This window comes from Prunus avium, chromosome 1, assembly GCF_965620075.1.
Source record: "Prunus avium chromosome 1, drPruAviu1.hap1.1, whole genome shotgun sequence".
NCBI classification, from domain to species: Eukaryota; Viridiplantae; Streptophyta; class Magnoliopsida; order Rosales; family Rosaceae; genus Prunus; species Prunus avium.
In genome coordinates this window covers 21794156-21820127 of record NC_142284.1, presented here as the reverse complement: position 1 = coordinate 21820127, position 25972 = coordinate 21794156, and the positions used below count along the sequence as shown (strand labels likewise).

At 37.0% G+C, this 25972-nt stretch overlaps 2 protein-coding genes and 1 pseudogene across 2 annotated transcripts; 2 read left to right on the top strand and 1 right to left on the bottom strand.

The window, feature by feature from the left end:
• The first annotated feature begins 5088 nt into the window (after nucleotides 1–5088).
• Nucleotides 5089–6729, top strand: LOC110744677 (endochitinase EP3-like). The gene is made up of 2 exons (XM_021944662.2): nucleotides 5089–5438; nucleotides 6192–6729. The coding sequence occupies exons 1-2, from the start codon at nucleotides 5129–5131 to the stop codon at nucleotides 6596–6598; spliced, it is 717 nt and encodes a 238-aa protein (XP_021800354.2). The 5' UTR covers nucleotides 5089–5128; the 3' UTR covers nucleotides 6599–6729.
• Nucleotides 6730–22595: 15866 nt separating this feature from the next.
• Nucleotides 22596–24165, top strand: LOC110747540 (endochitinase EP3-like). Its single transcript, XM_088248987.1, has 2 exons — nucleotides 22596–23054; nucleotides 23635–24165. The coding sequence occupies exons 1-2, from the start codon at nucleotides 22634–22636 to the stop codon at nucleotides 24039–24041; spliced, it is 828 nt and encodes a 275-aa protein (XP_088105113.1). The 5' UTR covers nucleotides 22596–22633; the 3' UTR covers nucleotides 24042–24165.
• Nucleotides 24166–24274: 109 nt separating this feature from the next.
• On the bottom strand, nucleotides 24275–24723 carry LOC110744678 (PHD finger-like domain-containing protein 5A pseudogene; annotated as a pseudogene).
• Between the last annotated feature and the right edge of the window lie 1249 nt (nucleotides 24724–25972).

Sequence of the window (25972 nt, the reverse complement as noted above, 5' to 3'; positions counted from 1 at the left end):
ATTATTTTGATCAAGAACACATGTTGATTATAAATCGTGCTCTCAATGAAAGCACCAATTTGTTTATGTAAATTTCTTAGGGGAGAATATTCGCGTGTAGATTCTTCACCCTTCGAGCTTCCTTCTCTCTCTTCCTCGATTCGTTCGAAATAAATAGGAGTAAGTAGACCACACCCGAGGGGTGTTGGCTAAAGGTCCTTCGATGCCTAAGTTAGTTCAATTGGATCTTTGAGAAAAAATATGGTAATAGCTAAAATGGATAGAGTTTTCTCTCATAGGGAGAGCTAGCTGGACTTAGCCGTGTGGGAGAGTGGAGAGAGAGAGTGGCGACTGCAAGGATATAGAGAGGGATTTTTCGAGTGAGAATGCGTTACCTCAAATGTCTTGTGTGGCGATGTATTTATAGCCTCTTTGTGTGCTAGGATTTTGGGAGAATAATCCTTATTTGGTTAGTATTATTCTTCCCAAAAGATGATAGGAATTTCTTCAAGAGATTTGGTGGAGATTGATTCCTTGATTTAAGGAGATATTCCTATCTTAAATCAAAGATAATTTTCCTAATAAAATATGAATTAATTATGATAATTAGTTTGACATAAGGAATATTCCTTTTACACGTGTCGTCTTCTTATTGGCCGGTGAAATATATGCTCCCACATGGTGTACTCATTTTATTTTAGGGTTCGTTTACTAACACCCTTTTTTTTATTTCTTATATCAATCCTTTCTCTTCAATAATCAATATATCAATAATTAAAAAGAACACTTTCTTCATTTCCTTATGTTGAAGAATATAAGTCCCATATCGAAAACTTGACAAAATAAATACAATATATAATAAGTGGTGCATTTTGTGATAAAATACACCTACTAGGCTTTGTATGTAGTTAAATTAGGGATAATATCGGTCTTGCTAATAATAGTTTGTCTCTCTGAAATTTAACACCCTCTTACACATACATGCAATGGACAATCAATCAATATGTCCTCAATTTCCTCTCCTTTCCCTAGCAAGAAATATATAGAACTCAATTTCCCAATTTCTTCCCTTCTCAACTATCATATACACCTCTTCATAAAAAACTACCATGAAAATACACATTTTGCACATCAAATTAATGCAACGACCAGCTGAATAAAGTGCCAAAGCTTCAAAAGGTGCTCTCGGGCTGCGAGTTAGTCAAGTAAGCGTGAATGGTTGACCAGGTGAACGTGGACAATTACAGGTGGCCCAGGACAATTACAGGTGGCCCAGGACAATACACCAAGACGCAATATAGCAAAGTCAACGGACAATTTTACTTCCCACTTTTGGTTCTTACATGCGACTTCTGGAATGAAAGCTCTGTTTCTGACAAAAAAAAAACATGCGACTTGGGATTTTTGGGGTCAACCATGCGACTTGGTTAGATAGCCGCCAAGATCATGAACTCTTTTTCATGCATGCAATAGTGCCTTGATGGACTGGCTACAAACAATAACTTTGATACATACATATAAGCATGAAATTCAACGCAGTGATATTATGTGATTAATTTTTCCTAATTATTTTGGAAGAAGACAGTGGCCATAAATATTCTAGCATATATATTTCTGTATGTATATAAAATCAGTGCTGTTATTTTCACTTATTTTCTATTTTTCCACTTATGTTATCTTCTCACTTACCATATAAATTTTTTAAAAAAACTCAATTCTATCTTTCCAACCGTCGTTATTAATAAAATACACTTTAATTATTAAAGCAAATTCTATTTTTTCTTTTTTATCCTTCTTTCTTCTCTTCCTTCTTCCCTCCCCTCCCTGACTCTTCTTTGTTCATTCAATCTTACACCATGAAGCAAGCTAGTTTCTTCATCTTTGGACAATCTTTAGAGGTAATTTTTTTTTTTCCAGATTAAAAAGTCTCTTTCTGTTTTTTTATTTTTTTCAGTTTTTTTATAAATTTTTAACAGGTGAATCTTGTCATTCGCAAATTATAACAAGTTTTTTTCCCTAAGTTCTTAGCAGTCATTTCATAAAGGGTAAATTTGTTTTTAAAATTTTGAAGATTAGGTGAGTGGGAAAATAAGACATGGGATGGAAATAGAGGCACTCTATAAAATAAGTGGATGTAAAAGAATGGTTGACCAATTAGCCTTTCTCTTCTTTCTTTACCCTTTTTTGTGTGCAAGAGTGGAGTAATTTGAACTTCAAGTTTCTGCAACTTTTCTTCGTGTATTAGTCAATACTCACAATATTCCTGTTGAGATTAATTTTGAAAATTTCATTACTAGTTTTATAATATCTAGAAAAGTCTTCTATGTTAATGTGTGTTTAAGAGTTCGATAGCAGCTGGTGGTCGACATTTAATTCTTGTTCTAGGAAGTTCTATATATTGTTTAAATATGAGCCTTTGTATCTAACTTTAAGTACAAAAAAACAAAACAAAGCTACAGCCTAAAAAAGCGTTGTAAATCAATCAGCCTCTCTTATCAATCAAACAAGAATATTCAGCAATCTAAACCCATACTTATCCCACCTCGGTTCAATATGAGGCTTTTTAGAGCATCCGCAATTATGCTCTCTATTTCATAGCTAAAATTTAGCTAAAACTATAAAAAAGCTATTTTAGAAGCTCTCTAAAAAATTTCAACTCCAACCATACTCCCTAATTTGGAGAGTCATAAATGCTATAACTCTTTTTTGATTGGTCCATCTCTATGAAAAAATAAAATAAAAAATAGTTAGCATTAAATAAAGGTTTGAAATACTCATTAAATAAGGCAGCATTAAATTATAGGGAGCCACTAGGAGTTCTTTCTCTCTTCTCAGATTTAGGAGCTCCTAGAGGACTCCCTATTTTAGGAGGTGGATAGGAAGCATGGTTGGAGTTGCATTTTTACAATGCCTTCCTAAAATTTGTCTAAGGAGGTGATTTAGGGAGCCCATTGTAGATGCTCTTACGTACTTAATTCTTTTTCTTCTTATTTTTGTTTCTCTAACCAAATTAGATAGTTCCTAATTTAATAGATTATAATATCAATCATTCTAGGCCTATAAAATGGGTCAGGCCAGGCAAGCTTGGCCCTAAAAGGGATTAGGCGTCCGGTCCTACCCTATCTTCAATAAGCTAAGTACATACTCTACCAAGAACAAAAAAAAATTTGCACAATTTCATAATTGAATTCGTGGCCACTATGACTGATGAACACTTCGACTCGGCCTTGCCCTCCATGGCTGCTTTATTTAACTCAAGTTCTACCACCTAATCAGACCCGTCGCTGTGCGTAATTAGGTCGAGTAGCAAGCCAAGAACTCGGAGTCATGGCAAGGAGAGTTCTGAGGGCCCAAGCCAGAGTTCCAAGTTAGAGCTCTAGTTGTGAACTCAGTCCGGGAGGCATGATGAAGAGATAAGCTTCAACAAATGTTTATGGAGAATCGATTGAAAATGTATGTCAAATAGAGAATTCGAGTTGGAGTGTTGAGTAGTAGAATTATTGGAAACAATAATTGATAGAGACTAAAGAGAATCACGGAGAGGAAGAGAGCAATGAGGGGAGTGAAACTTTAGAAAATGCCAAACTAACACCAATTTAGAAAAAAAAAAAAAAAAAACAAAGTGCCCGTTCGTTTACGTTTCCAAGAGCCTTTTTCGTTTTCGGTTCTCTTTGGCTTCTTGTTTTGAAAAAAACCTAGTTTTGTTTTCTGAAATCTAAATACAAAATTTGAAAAAGTCAAATTACTGTTCTCATCATTTCCTGAAAACAAATCAAAATCCATCTCTACTTACTCCCATGCCTCTTTCTCTTTCTCTTCAATTCTCTTCCAGTAGCCCACCACCCCATCGTATTCTTGAATCTTAAAAATGAAAGGGACTGTATACCATGTCTATTACTCATTGGTTATAGATAGCCCTTACAGCCATCCCCAATCCAGTACCACAAATATTTGTGCCCACTATTGATTTTTCTTGTAGCGATAAAAAAAATAAAAAAACTTAATCACTCTAGGGGTTATTATCACTTAGGTCACCCGAGATAAATAGTGGCGTAACCAGGAATTCTCTCAAGGAGAATCAATATTATTAGACTAAGAAAGACTTGGTGGATATTAAGATAATATTTTGTTTAAATGTTATAATTTAATACCATCTTCTAAAATCATAACCGCATCGCACAATGAATTACTCAGAAATAATTTGACATGAATCAAATCATAATGTATTACTCAAAAGAAATAATTTGACATGAATCAAATCATAATGCATTGCTCAAAAGAGAACTGAATAGCTAGTATTGGGAGATTTACTGGACTGATGGCCGATTCAATAACAAAAAATAGAAGAGAACTCAATAAATGAAAGAATAGAAAGATTGGAGTTAGAAAGGAAAAATGGAGTAATAATGAAAGGCATAATCACAGGGGAAAGATCAATTAACTAGAGTTAGAAAGTTATAAGGGTAATTGATCTAGAAAGTTAGAAGGGTCAGCTATAAAAAATAAAAAAAATAAACAAAGAGAAGAAAATCAAATATAACACATAACAAATGCATTTGTTGCATAATTTGGAAGAGGTTCAGCTGACCCTTGTGGGCCTTAGCTCCCTCCGTCATTGGAGATAAGTGTACGTTTTTTGACTCCACTACGATTATGCTGTGTGACACATGATACACTCATCACTCATTACTTTATCAAGAAATTAATAAACTTTTTCGCCACCACTTTAGCCAATTGATATTTTTATATATAAAAAGAGAATATGTTTTATTATCAGCCGATTTGATGTTTCGGTTATGCCACTGCCAACATAGGATTCTTACAGTTAAATATATGGAGGTTGATCTACCAATTTGCGAAGGAGCCTAGAATGTGACTTTTTTTTTCCCTTCATGTTTTTGAGTTAATAGTTCACACGTTATTCTTTCTATTTGAGCCTGAAAAGTCTTAACAGAGGATCAATTTTCCTACATCCATGGCCAAAGTCAAAAGTCAACCCTCTCCTTCTAGAAAATTAAATCCACTTAGAAAATTCAAACCCACAACTACATATGCGGCCTACCCACATTATTATTCATACTCTACACTATATATAATAATCAACTCTACCTTCATTCTCCATCACTCATTCCCTGCCTTAGAAACCAAAATGGCTCAAATCATTGTACCCAGCAACATATTTCTAACCCTTATTATTGTAGCTGCAGCTGTAGCTGGGTATGTGGAGGCACAAAGCCCGAGCACTAGCGACGTGTCGGTGGCTGATATCGTCACGCCCGAATTCTTCAACGGCATAATTGGCCAGGCCGAGGCAAGCTGTGCCGGCAAGAACTTTTATTCCCGAGCTACCTTTCTTGAGGCTCTCAAGTCTTATGATCAGTTCGGTAAGATCGGTTCCATTGATGACTCTAAGCGTGAGATTGCTGCCTTCTTTGCCCATGTCACCCACGAGACTTTTCGTAAGTTCTTTATTCTCTCATCAATTATTTCTTCCACTTTATTCATTTTTTACATGTATTCGTAAAATAAAAAAACTATGTGTACCATACATATGTTTATACAAGTTGATCTCACCACCGTAAGAGAAGTGTGTGGTCCCGATTGATAATTTCCTAACACAATATGTCAATGTCGTATGATAAAATAGCGCCATCATTTTTATACTTCCATCAATGACAAACTTTTCTTGGTCATTGCTTTACACATGCCACTTTTAAAGCCGTTGTATATTTAGTGTAGACACGGGTTTAATTTATTTGTATCAAGTTAATTGACGGTACTATCTTTCCAATAATAGAAGTAGAAAATAGATGTTTTTCTTTTCTTTTCTTGTTCAAAATTTTCATTTTTTTATTGGTTTTTTTTTTTTTTTAATGTGGTGTGACGAGGATGGGGAATCCGCAATTTGAATATTATGAATATGGATCCGAAAATGGGGAAAAACTTAATGGGAAATGGAGATAGTGATGGTGTACCCTGCCCCGATTTGCTCCATTAATTGTCACCCCTAGTAGAAACTCTACAAAGTTACATCCCTTGTAGATGAGTGTTACTTCTATTAGAAACTACAAAGTTACATCCCTTTTTCTATAAATAGATATTTAAGCCATTAATATGAGGTTGATTAAATTGTGCTGTTTTACATATAACCCAAAAACGCAATTACCAAAGGATCCCAAAAATTGAAGACAAAATGATGTGTGATTGTGCAGATTTCTGCTACATAGAAGAGATAGATGGACCCTCAAAGGACTACTGTGATGAGAGCAACACACAATATCCATGCAAGTCAAACAAGGGCTACTATGGGCGTGGACCAATCCAACTATCATGGAACTTCAACTATGGCCCAGCAGGAGAGAGCATTGGCTTTGACGGATTAAACTCTCCTGAAACCGTTGCCAATGACCCCATCATCGCCTTCAAGACGGCATTGTGGTATTGGATGAACAGCGTCCGACCGGTCATCGGAGAAGGTTTCGGTGCAACAATACGAGCTATTAATGGTGCCCTTGAATGTGATGGTGGAAACCCTGCCACTGTTCAGAAACGTGTTGAGTATTTCATTGAATATTGTAACCAACTAGGTATTGCTCCCGGGGACAATCTCACTTGCTAGGAGACATCTCAGTTTACTCGCTGAGCTAGAAACATTCATCTCCTTCAATTGTTGTTATATTGTTTAATTAAAATTATGTATCAGACATATAAAATAAAATAAATACTACGAATTCCATTAAATATGATCAATGTCCTCTTGGTTTTGTACGTAATCTTTTTAACACTATTACAAAAATGGAAAAAGACGATTGTAAAACAATGATGGAATAAATAAATACCACCGTCGTGTTTAGAGAGACGACGGTAATAGAAAACTGCAGTGGATAAGTAACTTAAACACCTTAAAAATCGAGGTCCGCTAGGGTATTTTTGAAATACCATGCCTCAAACTTACAAAGCGTCGTCTTATTAAACATGTTTTCTCTAGATGTAAACTCTTAACTCCAAAAACAACAACAGTAGGTATGAAGCTATCGACGTAGAAATTAAAGACGACATTTTACCTAGATTGTCGCCGTGTTAACTGGTAGTTAATGTTGGAAACAATCAGAAACTTGTATAATATAATAGAATATATATATATATACAGAAATTCTCTTATGCGGACATCCGGACGGTACTATCGTGCGTACACCGTGTATTTTGTACTACCCCTCTCTGTTTTCCTGCTTGTTTACAATAGGATCCGCACGATAATAACATGCGGACATCCGGATAAGAGAATATATATATATATGTATATAAGACTTTTAAATGAATCAATCACTACTACAAAAAGTGAAAAAGACGACCAGAAAAAGACGACGGTAGAACAAAAAACAGTCGTGGATAAGTGACTTAAACAACTAAAAAACGGAGGTACTGTTGTATATTTTTTATAACGACGCACACAAATAAAAAAGCGTCGTCTTATTAAAAAGGTTTTATTCAGAGTTAAAATCTGACCAAAAAACAACGACAGTAGGTATGACAAGTGTCGTCTTTTAAAAATCAAGTGTCCTTTTTTTGGTAAAGACATGGTTGTTTTAAAAGAACTGTCGTCTATTATATGTAAAGATGACAGTTTTTTTTAAAGAACTGTCGTCTATTATATGTAAAGATGACGGTTTTTTTTAAAAATGGTCATCTATTATATGTAATAGATGACGGTTTTTTTTAAAAAGGGTCGTCTATTATATGTAAAGATTACGGTTTTTTTTTAAAAAGGGTCGTCTATTGTGAAGTAAAGACGATGGTTTTTTTAAAAAAGGGTCGTCTATTATATGTAAAGATTACGGTTTTTTTTTTAAAAAAGGTCGTTTATTGTGAAGTAAAGACGACGGTTTTTTTTTAAAAAGGGTCGTCTATTATATGTAAAGATGACGGTTTTTTTTTAAAAAGGTCGTCTATTGTGAAGTAAAGACAACAGTTTTTTTTTTTAAAAAGGATCATCTATTATATGTAAAGATGACGGTTTTTTTTTAAAAAGGGTCGTCTATTGTTAAGTAAAGATAACAGTTTTTTTTTAAAAAGGGTCGTCTATTATATGTAAAGATGACGGTTTTTTTTTTTAAAAGGGTCGTCTATTGTGAAGTAAAGATGACGGTTTTTTTTTAAAAAGGGTCGTCTATTATATGTAAAGATGACGGTTTTTTTTATAAAAAGGTAGTCTATTATATATAAAGATGACGGTTTTTTTTAAAAAAGGATCGTCTATTATATGTAAAGATGACGGTTTTTTTAAAAAAAGCGTCGTCTTTTAAAACACGCTAAAAAAAGGCCGCTTAAGTGAATTCGCGCTCGACAAATTTTCAAATTTTCCCCCGTCTTTGAAAACCTTATCTCTCATTAACAAGCGTCGTCTTTTAAAACACGCTAAAAAAAGGCCGCTTAAGTGAATTCGCGCTCGACAAATTTTCAGATTTTCCTCCGTCTCTGAAAACCTTATCTCTTCCTCCTTGAAACCCTCCCGAGCTCTCTAAAACACCCTCGCTTGTTCAAACACTATTATCTCAAATTCTCTCATGAACCTTTCAGAAAACCCTCTCTCACACATCGATGAAGCACATCTCCCTCTCGCTGTCCACCGAACTAGCCGAGATCGCCATCTCCGTCACGATGTTTAGGACACCGAGTTCGCCAAGATTGCCATCTCCATCGCACCATTCAGTCCATCAAGCTCGCCTCGTTCGCCATCTCCCTTCCTCATCGCGACCATTTTTAAGCCCCCAAATGGATTCTCATCTTCCATTTTATGAGCTTTATTTAGATTAGATTTTCTTCCTCATTGACCAGAAAGGTACGAAGCTACTTTTCTAGGGTTAGCTTAGGATTCTTCTGATTCGATTTCAATTTTTATTTTTCTTGTTTATGATGGTTGTTTGTCTGAGATATAGGGCTACGATTTGTTTGTTATTTAATTTCAGTGCGTATTGATGTATTTTTTGTGGTTGGATCTGACTTGATTTAAGCTGTATATAGTTCAGTGGTTGCATTTTTTTTAACCTTTTTGCTTTTATTTTGTTCAGAAATTCTAGTTCATATGTTTTTTTATTTTGTATATCTCACTATTACATTATTTTGGCTTGTTAAGCAGTTTCCTAGGCCATGGAAGTGGTTCTAAAGAAGCTACTCCTAGTGGTAAAAGTTGAAGAAATGCAGAGGAAAATTGATGATGATGAATGTATAGCTCTGTATACATATGGAGAACTTGACTTGAAGGATAATTAGGTATAGGAATTTTGGTGTATTATTGTAATTAGGCTTGCAGCTTGCAGCTAGCGGCCTTAGAGTTCTTTCATTTTTTAGATTTTATTTTGTTCTATTGTACTCTTGATATTCTGTTTATGAAAGAAACAATTTTTGAGTATATATATGTATGGCGTGGTTAATAGCATATTTGAGTATATATTTCTGATACCATTTGAAACAAGAAAAAAAAACTAAAATGTAAAATTACATCAGTTTTATAGTTAATAACCGTCGTCTTAGAGTTAATAAACAACAATATTTCAAGAAACCGTCGTCTTTACATTTAATAGATGACGGTTTTTAAAACAAACCCGACATTTTGGATATAATAAACAACTTCTTTACATATAATAGACGACGGTTTTATGAAAGAACCGTCGTCTATTATATGTAAAGACGACGGTAATTAACCGTCGTAGTTTGACATTCAAAAAGATGATGCTCGATTTAATGACGGTTTGAAAAAGAAAAAGACGACGGTGTTTTCCCGTCGTCTATTTCAATTTTTGTAGTAGTGAATATATAACAACAGAAAAATACATATGCAAGAGATTGTATTAACCATAAATACTAACTTGCAGAGATGATAGAGGCTAGCAGATTTGCTATGTCCTTAGACAGTATTTCGCCCCCACTCCTATGCTTGTGGTTCTGCAGACGACTGTTCACCAGGATACAACTATCAAAACCAAAACTCTAGCACTTCAATTTTGGTATTTGATGAACTATAGTATGGGTATTCTTAATGGATTTTAGTGTTGTGTGAGAAGTATTGGGTTTCAAAAGTTGGTTATTTGCTCTGTACGTTTGGCTATTTAAATAAGCCTAAGACACTCCTTGGACATATCTGTTTGAACAAATATGTCTGAACTTTGAATTTCAAAATAACTGAAATTATCCGAAATTCAAAAACTTAAATATATAAAAATATATATATATTTAATTTAAATAAGGCCAAGAAGTCCAAAGCCCACTTCAGAAAAACCCAATTGTGTTTATTATAGTGAAAGATCCCTACTCTTATAAAGAATGTAGGAAAGTTGTAACTTTCCAATCTGGGACTCTTTTCCCACTCAAACTCTAACAATACCCCACATTTGAGTGGGAAAAGTAAGTCTATGTGTAACCACTGAGAATATGCGTTAGATGTAACATATATTAGGAGAGGTGTCTTTTGGACTTGAACCTATTAGTGAATACTTATCGGATATACAAGGTGACGCAGTTGATATCCAATATTGAACTGTTCACTAACCCAGTATACCAAGACAACAAGTATCACACATGTCACATCGAAACACACTGTGTGTTCATACGTTTGTGTTCATTTTGGTCCTGAACAAATCCTGGATTCATAAGAGCTTTAGAAAATGTAGCCATATAATTCTCATAAATGCAACCCCACATTTACTCTCATATAGGTGACACCAACTTAGGAATAGTCTGCCATATTCCCTTTAAATATAAGTTATTAGTGTCATTAAACATAAGTACCCTAAAAAACTTTAGCAAACAACACACTCTTCCACCATAGGAATGAGACATATAATGTGTTAACAACTTGATTTATTCCTAACCAGTTTGCCTATTGAACCTAGACCATGGGATCTCCAATCGGTTAGGTTAGGTTTCCATCAGGCTAAATCATTTATTCTATTGGCTTTAGCCCCATTCCCCTTGATGTAAAGTTGATTTGCTCTCTTGATAAACCTTTAGTAAGCGGATCTGCAAAATTCTCTTTTGACTTTATATAGTTGTTGATGCCCAAAAAATCCAGGGTTGGGCCCAAATAAATTCCTGGCCCAATGCGACACCTTATTAAGAAAATATCCGACTTTGGGCACGCAAAAGTCTGTCATGCACACTCGCACGAATCACAATCCACATGTCATGCCAAATAAACACACAATCCGTCACGCTAAGAATCGAAATGAGTCTATAAAATGCACTGACTCTACGAGCCCGTGCTAATTATCCCATCAAGCATCATATCCCTTTCCAAAGGCGATAAAATTCGAGCGCGCCAATCAACATGCCATGCCAAGTGTAAAATCATTATTTTACATCTAGCCACGCTACAAGCTTAAGTGGGCCCAAGCCACGCAAATGTCCGGGGCTTGCTAAGAAGGTTATGGTTTGGATGGGTACGAGCACTCACAAGGCCCATTGAGGGTTCAAGGGATGGAAAGTTTTGGGGCTGCTTGGGAGCCCTAAAACGAAAGCCCATCTCTTGGGCCCAAGCACATGGGTAAGAATGAGAGAGAGAAAAGTGATCCAATGCCTTAGGAAAATATCTAATGGTCTGCTACAACACTTAGGAAAAACCCACATTCGTTAAAGCACCCAACACCTTGTTAAGAAAAACAAAACAAGTAAACTACTTCCAGCAGCCTGACGAAACCCAAAAGGCCACTGGAAATAGAGTGCCGATGACCCCATGCCTTTGAAAAGACCCAGCCCAACATCTTACAAGTTATCTAGCATCTGCTCAGTCCTTGTCAAAGTTTCATAACAGAGTCAACGAAGAGCCACTGCAAAAACCAAAGGGAATTCAAATATGTATGAGAAATACCCGTTGGGCAAACACTCTTTCCACTCTCCTTTTCCTTTGCCAGCTCTAATGGGGAAACCAATGAGAAAAGTGGGTGGCGCCTCACCCACATGAAGAGGTCCAGCTGAGTAGAAATCTTGGAACCCTAAAGGATTTGTTACCCATGCGCTCTAATAAAGAAAATTTCACCAAACAAGAGAGGATAGGAGAAAGTGAAGGAAAAGGAAGAAGGAAGTTCGATAAAATTAGGAATTCTGGCACCTATAAAAAGGAGCTTCCTCTACCCAGAAAATCATCATCCAGAGCGTGACCAAGCTTTATCAAGCAACTAGAAATTTGCTCTAGACACCCTATCTTCTACCTCCATTGTTTTCTCCCTTTCTGAGATAGAAATCCTCCTAATTTTCCTCTTTCCCCACTCTGACCCTTTTTCTCTCTGTAAGAAGTTCACGCTCCTCTCTCTCTCTCTCTCTCTCTCTCAAATTGCTAAACTTGTGAAGGCTTAGCTCCCATGCCACAAGCTCCTCAAGCCAAGTCACTTATCAATTTGTTACGTTCATCTGGTTATTGGTGAAAAGAAACTAAAAGTGTTTTCTAAGGTTTCAGCAAATCTTTCAAAACTCTTTTGGGAGCCCGGTTCTTGAACTCAGGCATTGGGGAATTTTATTTGTCTTCCTCTTACAGCAGCCCAAGCCCATTCGTCAGGCTGCTGGAACAAAAAGACCCCTACAATAGTCAATGCAAATTATTCCACCAGAGAGCAATTGCTTTATTGTATTATGCCTTCATCTAATATGCATAGACTTTCCATTGTATACACTATTTTTAGCTCTTGATTGAGCTGTTGTACTATCATAATGTATACAGATTGCTGTTACATGCTTAGGCCATATTGGAATATCTTCTAAAAAATTCCTCAGCCATTCTGCTTCTTCTCCTGCCTTGTCTAAGGCAATAAATTCCTATTCCATTGTTGATCGGGCTATGCAAGTTTGCTTAGAAGATTTCCAAGAAACTACTGCTCCTCCTAATGTAAACACATATCCACTTGTGGATTTAGTGTCAGTATTGTCGGAAATCCAGTTAGCATCACTATATCCTTCCAATACTGGAGGATATTTAGTATAAAGCAATCCATGATTCAAAGTGTATTTTAAATACCGTGCATCCCAATGATCACGTCCAGGATTGTTAGTATATCTACTCAGCGGACTCACTGACTATGCTATATAAGGTCTTGTACAGTTCATAATGTACATTAAAATCCCAATAACTTGGGAATATTCGTATGTTGTGATATAGCATCTCCAACATGTTTTTTTTAGTTTGCAGTTGGCATCAAATGGCGTAACAACATGTTTGCAATCATATTGACCAAACCTTCATAGTGTAGTTTCTATAAAATGAGACTGTGAAAGGATATAACCATCTAAATTTCTCTTGACTTTTATATCAAGAATCACATCAGCAAGATCCAAGTCTTTCATATCAAAGCTTGAATTCAACATTTTCTTTTTTGAATTAATTATATCCTTCTATCATCCACATATAGACATACTATGGCACATGCATTATTATGTGTTTTAATGTAAACACATTTGTTACATTCATTTATTTTGAAACCATGTTTCAGCATAGTATGATTAAATTTTTGATGCCATTGTTTGGGTGCTTGTTTTAATCCATACAAGGATTTGACATGCCTACATAACTTTATTTTCTTGACCTTCAACCATGAAACCTTCTGGTTGCTCCATATATATTTCTTCTTCTAAGTCGCCATTTAGAAATGCAGTTTTTACATCCATTTGATGTATTTCCATGTTATAAACTGTAGCTATGGCAATCAACATTCGTATGGATGTTATTCTCGTTATAGGAGAATAGGTGTGAAAGAAATCCAACCCTTCTTTTTGAAGGTAACCTTTTGCTTCTAAACGAGCTTTATATTTATCGATCATACCATTAGGTTTCAATTTCTTCTTGAAAATCCACTTATACCCAATTGGTTTGTTACTAGGTGGCAATTTCACCAATTCCCATGTATTATTTTGTAAAATGGATTCAACTTCACTGTTGATTGCTTTCTTCCAAAAAGGAGCTTATGGACTAGACAGGGCCTCTTTATAAGTTAGTGGCTCAGTTTCAGTCATAAATGTCAAGCAATCTGGTCCATAATCCTTTGGAACCTTAGGTCTTTTACTTCTTCTAGGCTCTGCCTCATTTGCAGACACACTAGATGAAGTTGAATTAACAACATCATCATTCTCTTTCGAATGGTAATCACTTGGTCTCTTTTTTCTTGTAAAGGACCTATCTTGTTTATATGGATATATGACAGGACCCGACCCAAATTCCACTTTGGAATCCGAGCCGGACCCTGTGCGTGTCCAACACCTGGCAGGTGCTAGACACAAGTGACCTTATTGCCCTTCTACTCAAAAGTGTTGTTAAAACTGGAGTTTGACTTCTGCCGATATTTCAGCAGAGTCTTCCCTGTAATTAGACCAAACCCAAAGTTACACCTGTCAGAAAAACATAGAAATATGTACACCAACTGCCAGTATGCAAATAAATACATTCCAACAGTTAAATATACTTCAAGGGCAATATCAGAGCTCTATACAGAAGACTACAAGTATAAAATAATTACACAAGACCCTACGTCGTCAAGGGGTGTGTCAGAAGCTGGACTCGGCCCGGTGGTGGCTCACTATGCACACTTACTGCCTGGGGTGCGCAAAACACGAAAAGGGTGAGTGGACCAAAAACAAAGCTTTAGTAACATAGTATAAAAACATACTAACCCCCACTGTAAAATCAGTTATAAAACTAAACCATTTCTTATCATACTTGTACTGAAATCAAAGCATACATATTTATATCTATCACTTCAATCACACACTTAATCAAACATTAAATTCTTAAAAGCATTGAAATCACTTTAATCTACCACCTAGGTGTACTCCTTTATCATTCCGTCAATTCCATTTAGTATCCGTCAATTCCATTCTCGTGCCACCGGAGTGACATGTCTCGCAGGTCTCGGTGATGCAAGGTCAACCGAACCGTAGTCTCGCAGGGTTCAGGAGACACTTGGTCCACCTGATCCGCAATCTCGCACCTCACGGTTCGGGCGTCCCCGGAACTCGTGGGGCAATGTCTAGCATGCTGACAAATCTGAAGGCAACTGGATGTCCGTCGACATCAATGTAACCGAAGGCAACCTTAATTAATCTTGGGTACCTATGGTGGTTTCTAAGAAAATATAGTTTCAGAAATAATTTAACGAGAAATAAAATAAATTCTTATTTATCCGTTAACTCTGCTGCCATTTTATTTAATAATTATCTAAAATTCAAGTATGCCAAAATCTCTAGGCACTCTCAACTCGGCAGCATATAAAATATAATAATAATCATATAAAAGCGATAAACCAAGCTATTAAAACTCTGATCAATGAATAAACACATTCAAGATCAAATAATGATATTAAATTGCATAAATTCATTTATGAAAACAAAAAGGTCAACTCACTGGTGATCTGAGCTAGTTGGACCTTTCGAAGGTCCCTCCTGCAGGTCACCTGGTGCCCGGGTGCCTGTATAATCATCATAATATTTTATTAAAAACTCTGCTCAGTAATATAGTATTAAATTAAAAACCCTGACCCCCGGCTCCTAAAAGTGCATGCATCACTTTAAAGGTCATTCTTATGCCCACATTAGCTTTTCTCTCAGTGGGCACCATTTAAAAGTACTTAGGGACTCAAAAACGATAAAGTCCCAAAAAGTCAACTCGGGAACCCGTGGGGTCCACGACCTCAAAATTCCAATCCAAATGTTCCTAGAGGTTCCAACAAGCCTAGGACACATGTCCTGAAAGTTTCGTCTCGATCGGACGGTAGGATTGCTCACGATCGCATGATCGGACTGACGAACAATTTTCCGTAAACCTAGCCCTAGGGTTGGCTTTTTTGGAGCATCCGGGACTCCGATTTACGATCCGTCGAATCCTACACGATCCTTAAATTACCTAGATCGATCTATTCCAGTTTAACTACGATCCAACCGTAATGAACCCGGAAATCACGTACTATGCGAGATCCGTTCGGGGTTTAAACGTTATCCAAATTGAGATCCGCGAAATCCTACGCGCTCGTGAGGACACGAGGATTATTCTAGGACCAAGAGTGGCTCCTGTTACCTGGCCCACACGCCGCCCACGCGCCGGCAGCGTGTGGGTGTGCCTAACAATTTCCGGTGACCGGATTTTCCCCACAACGTCGGCCCAAACTCCTATCCTAGGTAATATACCCTATTTGGAACCACTTTTGTTCTTCGACTATGGCCAAAAAGTGGCCGGAAGTGACTGAAAATGGCGACACAAAATCGGCAGTAACTAAACTCGTAAAACAACCTGTCAAACTTCAAAATCTCTAAAAACCTACCCAACCAACAGCTAGAGCATGAAAATCAGTCGAAAAACCATACCTCAATCACTTGATTTGGTGGCCGGACGACGGCGTACGAACGTCGGAAGTTTTGACTGAAAAACAGCAGTTTTTCGTGGTTTTCCGACGAGCTCCAGGCGGCGGACAGCGGGGAGAAGGGCGAGCTGCGGTGGCGGTGTGACGCCGGTTCGTTCTTGGCCGGTCTGGGCGGCGTGGCGGTGGCTAGGTGGCTTGGGTGGTTTCGGGTGAACAGTAACGGGGAGGAGGGTTTGATCGTGAGAAGGAAGAAGAGTGGGGAGAGAGAAAGGAGAACCAGATGTTTTTAAAATCTGATTTCAGCAAATTACTGTTTTGCCCTTTTTCGTAATTTGCTCGTAATTTCTTCGTTACTGTTTCGATTCGAGTCCACTACGTGTCTACGGACTCGTTTCGTCGTGCTCTACGCAAAGGTACAAGTAGTTTTCCCAAATTCTTCCCCAGTCAACAAGTCAACTTAAAACCTAATAAAATATTCTAAGGGTAGTTTAGTCTTTTTCCTCATTAAAAAATTTGTTAAATAATAATTAAGGATTGGGTTGTTACATATATGTCTTCATAAAATACAGCATCAACAGATTCTGAGATAGTGTTTGCATGTAGGTCTGAAATCTCATATTTAAAAACTAAAAATCTATATGCAACACTATTAGATTCTAAACCAATAAAAACACAGTCAATTGTTTTTGGTCCAAGTTTAGTTCGTTTTTGCAAAGGGAGTACTTTTGCTAGGCAACCCCACACTTTCAGAATTTTATAAGTGGGCAATCTCCCTTTCCAAATTTCATGTGGACACTTATTAGTCTTCTTTTGTGGGATTCGATTCAATATACATTTGCAGTAAGTAGGGTTTCACCCCATAGGTTGTGTGGAGCCCCTGAACTGTTTAACATGGAATTTATCATATCTTTAAATGTTATATTTTTTCTTTCAGCAACACCATTATGTTGTGGTGTGTATGGTGCTGTTGTTTGATGAACAATTCCATGTAATGCACAGAATTCAGCAAAGGCAGTGGATTCATATTTCCCTCCTCTATCTGACCTTAATATTTTTATTTTTCTATTAAGTTGATTTTCAACTTCTGCCTTATGTCTTAAACCTAATGTTCTGATACCAAGTTGACAGGAATTCAACCTTATGCCTTATGCCTTATGTCTACAGGAATTCAACCTAATGTTTTGATACCAAGTTGATAGGACCCGACCCAAATTCCACTTTGGAATTTGAGCCAAACCCTGTGCATGTCTGACACCTGGCAAGTGTCGAGCACACTTGACCAAAATACCCTTCTAACTAGAATCAAAATTTAACTTCAAGTTTGACTTCTGCCGAAAATTCGGCAGAGTCTCCCCTGTAATTTGCTCGTTTCCCAAAAATTTTACCAGTATAAAACATGCAATTTAATGTCCTCAATCGTTTAGCGTGCACAATGACATAATACATACATTCAAACATCAAAACCTTATGGCCTCAGGCCTCTTTGAATCAATTAGCTCATTCTATCAACTGAAATTAATCCCAACTTTTAGAACAACATAAATACGATATCAGATTTCAAAATAAATCAGCTGACAGCTTTTCAATCACTTAGCCTCGTAGCTGCACCTAGTAACTTATTGTCCATTGTGATTACAAATCCATCCAAGTTCTCAAGTCAGTGATATGCTCAATGACATTCACATGCCATACTCGTACAGAAACCGAACATGCATATTTATATTTATATAACAATTCACACATTTACATAAATCATTAACTCGGTTTAAAGCATTGACACGTCCTCGCAGGTCTCGGTAACACAAAGTCGACTCGAGCCGCAATCCTCGCAGGATTCAGGGGACATTTAGTCAACCTAATCCGCATTCCTTGCTCCGTACGGTCCGGATATCCCTAAGACTTGTGGGGCAACTATCAAACGTGCTGACATAACCGAAGGCAACCATGTATTCCAAAGCAAAATTTATTACGAAGGCAACATGAGTACCTATGGTGGTTTAGAAAAAAAAAACATTTCTTGGAAAATCATAAATACTATTTCTCATCCATCCTTCAATTTTGTTGCCACTATCCTTTCTACTTTTAAGCCATGCTGAACTTATATATATAAGCAGAATATAGTAAAAATATTTGAAATCCAACAATCATGCTTGGAAAGTAAAATTCCTAACGACTCATTCAAGATCAAATAACAAAACTTAATTGCATAAAATCATTTATAAAACAAAAGTCCACTCACTGGACTTCCTCTAATTCATTTATAATAATAATAGAAATAGAAACAAAAGTAAAAATAACAATAACATTAAAATAAAATAAAAATAAAAATATACATATATTAACAGATCACGAGACGCATTTGCAAACCCACTTTCATACAAAAAAATATTGTACAAAAGTGAAGTGATTATATTCTTTTCCCTTTTTCTTCCTCTATCTTCCAATCCAGTTTTACTGAATCGGAACATCCGGGGTTCCGATTCACGATCCGCGAATTCTTGCACGATTCTAAGAATGCCTAGATCAACATATATTGAATTAGAGTCGATCCAACGGTCCGAACCTGTCAAACTCGGATAACGTCTAATATGCGATATCCAATTGACGATCAAATGATAACCAAATTCATATCCAAGTATACCGTTGTGCTCAGGACGACATGAGGATGATTTTAGGACTCAAGGACAGGCCAAAAAGTGGCCCACGCGCCCCCACACGCCGGCAACGCGTGGTTGTCCAAAGCGATTCCGGCGATCAGGAAAATCTCCAAACCGCGGGTCAAGAATTATACCTACATGATCACCACATAGAGTGAAGCAACTTTTGTTCTTGGATCTACCCCAAAAAGTCGACGGAAGTGGCCGGAATCGGAGGTTGAAATCGGCCGAAACTTCTATCGCTTAATTACCCACACAAGCTCAGAAATGTCTCCTAAATTACACAACCAGCAGCTAGAACACATTGAAAGGATAGAAAATCATACGAAATTCAACGAAAATGGTGGCTGGAGGTGTCTGAACGAGCTCTGTGAAATTCCGTCAAAAACTGTCAAAACAACCCTGTTTCGTGGCAGTTTCCGGTGACCAAGACAGCGGATCGAGGCTAGGATGGGCTGAGACTGGAAGAGGGAAGTGAGGTGGTTCGTTTGGGACCGGTCTTGCTTGAAATGGTGACCGGAGTTGGGAGAAATCAAGGTCTGAAGTTGGCTGGTGGTGTCCTCCAAGAGAAGAAAATTTGGGTTTAAAAAAAAAAACTGAACTTCGAAATATTTACGGTTATGCCACTGAGCTTCCGTAGATCATCACTTTTTCGTTACAACTCTGATTTGAGCCCACTACATGTCTACGGACTCATCTCAACGTGCTCTATGCAACGGTCCAATTTAAGTTTCCAAATTCTTTCCCAAACTTAAAATTAAATTTTTGCCCCTTTTATATTAAATAATATTTTAATCTTCCAAAACTTTAATTAATTCAAATCATTTTATTTTATTGTTTATTTCAATTTACTTTCTCATTTAAATTTATTTCCTCTTATTTTAAATATTTTATTACTCCTTCAGACCGGGATGTTACAATTTCGTCAAAATTTTCCCCAAACAAAAGTCAACTCTTAAATCATTTAAATATTCCCAGGGTAAAATTGTCATTTTCTTGAACAATTTAATATTTAACTAAAATTTTAGGACCGGGTTGTTACAATGAAAGTTCTTCTGAACGTTATTAAAATGACACCTACCGTCGTCTCACAAAATACACACAATGATATTGGTGTTACAAGCGCAGTGTAGCATAGTAACCACGTCTATATTTATACTGTCGACGTCGTTTTGAATGACCATTACGTAATATTTAAGGTCGTCGTTACTCTATGTTATGGTAGGACATGGATAAATTGTACATGTTATCTCCTTTAGACGACACAACGTTCCAAAAAGTGTCGTCTAAGCTTATCCAAGTTGCCTTTTTTGCTGTTTTTTATATTAATTAGATGTCGGTTGTGAAACAATAGCATCGTCGTATATAGTAATAACTACGTTCTTTCCATATTTACAACCGTTACTACTTCATTTGCACGTCGGTATGGACTAGAAGCATCGTGGAATATTTATTAATCACGACTGTTTATTTTAATGTACCGTCATGGAAGGTATTCTGAACAACGGTAAGTTAATCTTTTGGGTTGTGGTTACTCTGTGTTACGTCGAGACGTGGGTAAGTTGTGACATGTTATCTCCTTTAGACGACGCAAGGTTTCTAAAGCCGTCTTCTAAGCTTGTCGAAGTTGGCCTTTTTTGATGTTTTTATATTAATTAAACGTCTGTTCTTATTTAGAGATGATTTAGTATGTTGTAACAACGTCGTTAATTTACCGTCATGGTTTTATGCAGCAAAAGATGACGGTCGATTTCATGAGGGTTTAAAAACTGTCTACAAGACAGTGGATTCCCGTTGTCTATTGCGATTTTCGTGGTAGTGTAATGATAATTATATGCCCGTAAATGAGCTTATTCATCCCAAAAAAAAACATCGTAGAGGTATTACAAACCCAAAAAAATTGAAAACAACAACATGATTTTAGGGGAGCTAAGCCGAACTTCATCGGTCAAATTGCCAATTAATCGTCAAGTGATCATCTTTTCTTTAAACCATACTTTTTGCGTTCATAGAATAGATCGGTTTTGGCACTTCCCAAATTCACAATTTTGGGACACCCATCTATATCTTTCTCCAGCTGAGTACACTCTTTGCAGTAGTAAGCGTCAGAAATTCCAACCCCCCCACACACTACACACCGGCCCTGGAACAATCCGTAGTTGCACTCATCACACACACGAACAAACGTGCAAGGGCGCACCAAAGAATCGCAGATTACACACTTGCCGTCATACTTTTCACACAACATAGAACTCAGTCTCTCAATTTCTTCCCTTCTCAACTATCATATACACCTCGTCATAAAAACCACCATGAAAAAAACACATTTTGCACATCAAATTAATGCAAGGACCAGCTGAATAAAGTGCCAAAGCTTCAAAAGGTGCTCTCGGGCTTTGAGCTAGTCAAGTAAGCGTGAATGGTTGACCTGCTAAACGTGGACAATTACAGGTGGCCCAGGGCAATACACCAAGACGCAATATAGCAAAAGTCAACAGGCACAATTTTACCTCTAACTTTTGGTTTTTATATTCTCTTTTCACATGCCGACATGCGACTTGATCTTTTGTTTTTTGTTTTGGGTCAACCATGCGGCTTCGTTAGATAGCCGCCAAGAACATGAACTCTTTTTCATGCACCCAAAACTGCCTTGACGGACTGGTTACAAACAATAACTTTGATACATATATATAACTTATAAGCATGAAATTCAACGCAGTGATATTATATGATTAATTCTTCCTTATTTTTTTGGAAGAAGACAGTGGCATAAGTACAAACTTTGAAAATGCCAAATTACTGTTCTCATCATTTCCTGAAAACAAATCAAAATCCATCTCTACTTACTCCCATGCCTCTCTCCTCTTTCTCTTTAATTCCCTTCCAGTAGCCCACCAACCCATTGTATTCTCGAATCTTAAAAATGAAAAGGATTGTATATCGTATCTATTACTCATTGGTTGCAGATAGTCCTTACAACCACCCCATCCAATACCATAAATATTTGTGTCCATTATTGATTTTTCTTGTAACGCTCTGACTCTGATAAATAAAATTTAAAAAACTTAATCACTCAGCTCACCCGAGATAAGTCCAAGTTTTTTGGCTCCACTACGATTATGCTATGTGACACATGATACACTCATCACTCGTTACTTTCCCAAGAAATTAATAAACTTCATTGCCACCACTTTAGCCAATTGATATTTTTATATATAAAAAGAGAATAATGTTTTATTATCAGCCGATTTGATGTTTCGGTTATGCCACTGCCAACATAGTGTTTTTTATTTATTTTAGGGGTCAATTAAATATATGGAGGTTGCTCTACCAATTTGCGAAGGAGCCTAGAATGTTTGACTTTTTTTTTCCCTTCATGTTTCTGAGTTAATAGTTCACACGTTATTCTTCCTGTTTGAGCCTGAGAAGTCTTAACAGAGGATCAATTGTCCTACATCCATGGCCAAAGTCAAAAGTCAACCCTGAGATCAGTCAGTCAACCCTCTCCTTCTAGAAAATTAAATCCACTTTGAAACCCAACTCACAAAATTCAAACCCACAACTACACATGTGGCCTACCCACATTATTATTCATATTCTCCACTATAAATAATAATCAACTCTACCTTCATTCTCCATCACTCATTCCCTGCCTTAGAAACCAAAATGGCTCAAATCATTGTACCCAGCAACATATTTCTAACCCTTCTTATTGTAGCTGCAGCTGTAGCTGGGTATGTGGAGGCACAAAATTGTGGGTGTGCTTCAGACTTGTGTTGTAGCAAATATGGGTATTGTGGCACAAGTGATGACTACTGCGGCACCGGGTGCCAAGCAGGGCCGTGCAAGACGGCACCTCTAACCCCGAGCACTAGCGATGTGTCGGTGGCTGACATCGTCACGCCCGAATTCTTCAACAGCATAATTGGCCAAGCCGAGGCAAGCTGTGCCGGCAAGAACTTTTATTCCCGAGCTACCTTTCTTGAGGCTCTCAAGTCTTATGATCAGTTCGGTAAGATTGGCTCCATTGACGACTCTAAGCGTGAGATTGCTGCCTTCTTTGCCCATGTCACCCATGAGACTGGACGTAAGTTCTTTATTCTCTCATCAATTATTTCTTCCACTTTATTCATTTTTGGCATATGTTGGTCCAGAATGTAATTCATTTTATGATTGTTGTAGTAGTGCCTACGGTCAAACACGTAGTATCAAGTTAACTGACGGTACTATCTCTCCAATAATAGAAGTAGAAAATAGATATTTTCTTTTCTTTTCTTGTTCAAAATTTTCAATTTTTTTATCTGTTTTTTTTAATGGGGCGACGAGGATGGGGAATCCACAATTTGAATATTATGAGTATGGAGGCGGTAATGGGGGAAAAGAGATAGTAATGGTGTACCCTGGCCTGATTCGCTCCATTAATTGTTACCCCTAGTAGAAACTACAAAGTTACATCACTTTGTAGATGAGTCTTAGTTCTATTAGAGAGATTGTACACTACGTGGCCAATTAAAAACTTAAGATAATACAAATAGGTTTATTCTATAAATAGATATTTAAGCCATTAATATGAGGTTGATTAAATTGTGCTATTTTACATATAACCCAAAAACGCAATTAGCAAAGGATCCCAAAAACTGAAGTAAAAATGATGTTTGATTGTGCAGATTTCTGCTACATAGAAGAGATAGATGGACCCTCAAAGGACTACTGTGATGAGAGCAACACACAATATCCATGCAAGCCAAACAAGGGCTACTACGGGCGTGGACCAATCCAACTATCATGGAACTTCAACTACGGCCCAGCCGGAGAGAGCATTGGCTTTGATGGATTAAACTCTCCTGAAACCGTTGCCAATGACCCCATCATCTCCTTCAAGACGGCGTTGTGGTATTGGATGAACAGCGTCCGACCTGTCATCGGAGAAGGTTTCGGCGCAACAATACGAGCCATTAATGGTGCCCTTGAATGTGATGGTGGAAACCCTGCCACTGTTCAGAAACGCGTTGAGTATTTCACTGAATATTGTATCCAACTTGGTGTTGCTCCCGGGGACAATCTCACTTGCTAGGAGACATCTCAGTTTACTCGCTGAGCTAGAAACATTCATCTTCTTCGATTGTTGTTATATTGTTTAATAAAAATTATGTATCCGACATATAAAATAAAATAAATACAACGAATTCCATTAAATATGATCAATGTCCTCTTGGTTTAGTACGTAATCTTTTTAATGATAAATGTATCCCCGTAAAACATTAATGAAATATCAGGAGCTTATTCATCCAGAAAAAAAAAAAACATCGTAGAGGTATTACAAACCCAAAAAAACTAAAAACGACAACATGATTTGAGGGGAGCTAAGCCAAACTTCATCGGTGAAATTGCCAATTATTCGTCAAGTGATCATCTTTTCTTGAAACCATACTTTTTACGTTCATAGAACAGATCGGTTTTGGCACTTCCCAAATTCACAATTTTGGGACACCCGTCTCTGTCTTTTTCCAGCTGAGTACACTCTTTGCAGTAGTAAGCGTCAGAAATTCCAACCCCTCCACACACAACACACCGGCCCTGGAATGATCCATAGTTGCACTCATCGCACACCCGAACAAGCGTGCAAGCGCGCACCAAAGAATCGCAGATTACGCACTTGCCATCACACTTTTCACACAACCTTCCAATGGCTATTCCGGGTTGCTTCCGGCACATAATTAGGTCAGGATTATGCTTGGCCATCTTTCTAGTTATGTCACCGCATTATTACATACGCCAATATGTCTTATATATTGGTAAAGTGAAGACTAGTGTGACAAATGAGAAGGGGCTTTTGGGGCTTACTTGCTGACCAAGGACAACCATTTTCAAAAGTCAACATTATTTAAGCTGAAAAATGTGAGATACTTATTGGTTTTCTTGCGAGACAAGGGACAAGGACATGGAGTTCATTTTCAGAATTGAATAAAGTAGCACTGTCCATATGCTCATGAGATTAAGTCAAAAAAGGAAGGGGAAAGGTGATGACTAGCCAGTTGGCTTATGGCTTGATATGTCACAGTGGATCCACACAAATTGCTTCTCCATGAGTTTAATTTTTGTCTTATTTAGAACAATAAATATATAAATTAAATATTTTATAAACTAAAATGATGAGTTACTATTGAAAACTATACCTAACTAAATTTAAATCTTTGTAATTGCTAGGTGTGAATGGACTAGGATGTATTAGTTCTTGGTCTATAGGACATGGAGTAATAGAATGGAATTATTCTTAAAATAGAAATAAAAATATTTTATTGGAATAGGAATGGAGGAGTAAACCGTCGTTGGTGATTTAGATATCAAGGGTCTGGTGGTCGGGATGAAGATCCCTCCATTAAAGAAGGATTTGGTAGCAGTTAAAGTGGCCGAATCGACCGTGGTTGGTCGGAAAAAACATCTAGGACAACTAAGCTTTTCAACTTGACTACATGTAAGAATACAGTTTTTATTTGGGTCAGTATAAGAATACAATAAGGCAATGTTTTGCGACTTTCCTAAGGATTGTTGACTTTTGTATTATATTTTAGGTAAGTCTTTGTAATATTAGATTTCCTATTATAGTCATGTAATTACTCCCTGTGATAGTGGGATTAGGATTGTAACCCTACGTGTATATATATCCCTCTTTGTGAGATGAATAACACACAACAATATTAAATTTACCAGGCCCAGGTTCGAAAAAAAGAAAAAACTGTCAAGAAAATTCTCTGTGCCTGATCGGTGCATATTTACATATCATTTTGTACCCTTCTAGCTTATGATTTGGTTATGTTTTTGAGTTAAACTTGTGCTTTTAATCGTTTTTGTGTTTATCTTTCAGTTCATTGAGCTTTAGGTAATAATGAGGGCTTTGGATAGTAAATGATGCAATCCATGCATGTTAGGGCCTAATTTGGATGAATGGATGAAGAGCTTAAAGACAAACTCAATTTTGGCTACAGTCCCCTGCCAGCCCAGTTT

What these genes read in the sequence shown, in the direction of transcription:
- LOC110744677 (XM_021944662.2), top strand. Translation starts at nt 5,129, where the DNA reads ATGGCTCAAATCATTGTACCCAGCAACATATTTCTAACCCTTATTATT. An exon ending in TGTCACCCACGAGACTTTTC is followed by an intron (nt 5,439 to 6,191) that starts GTAAGTTCTTTA and finishes GTGATTGTGCAG; the next exon opens with ATTTCTGCTACATAGAAGAG.
- LOC110747540 (XM_088248987.1), top strand. Translation starts at nt 22,634, where the DNA reads ATGGCTCAAATCATTGTACCCAGCAACATATTTCTAACCCTTCTTATT. An exon ending in TGTCACCCATGAGACTGGAC is followed by an intron (nt 23,055 to 23,634) that starts GTAAGTTCTTTA and finishes TTGATTGTGCAG; the next exon opens with ATTTCTGCTACATAGAAGAG.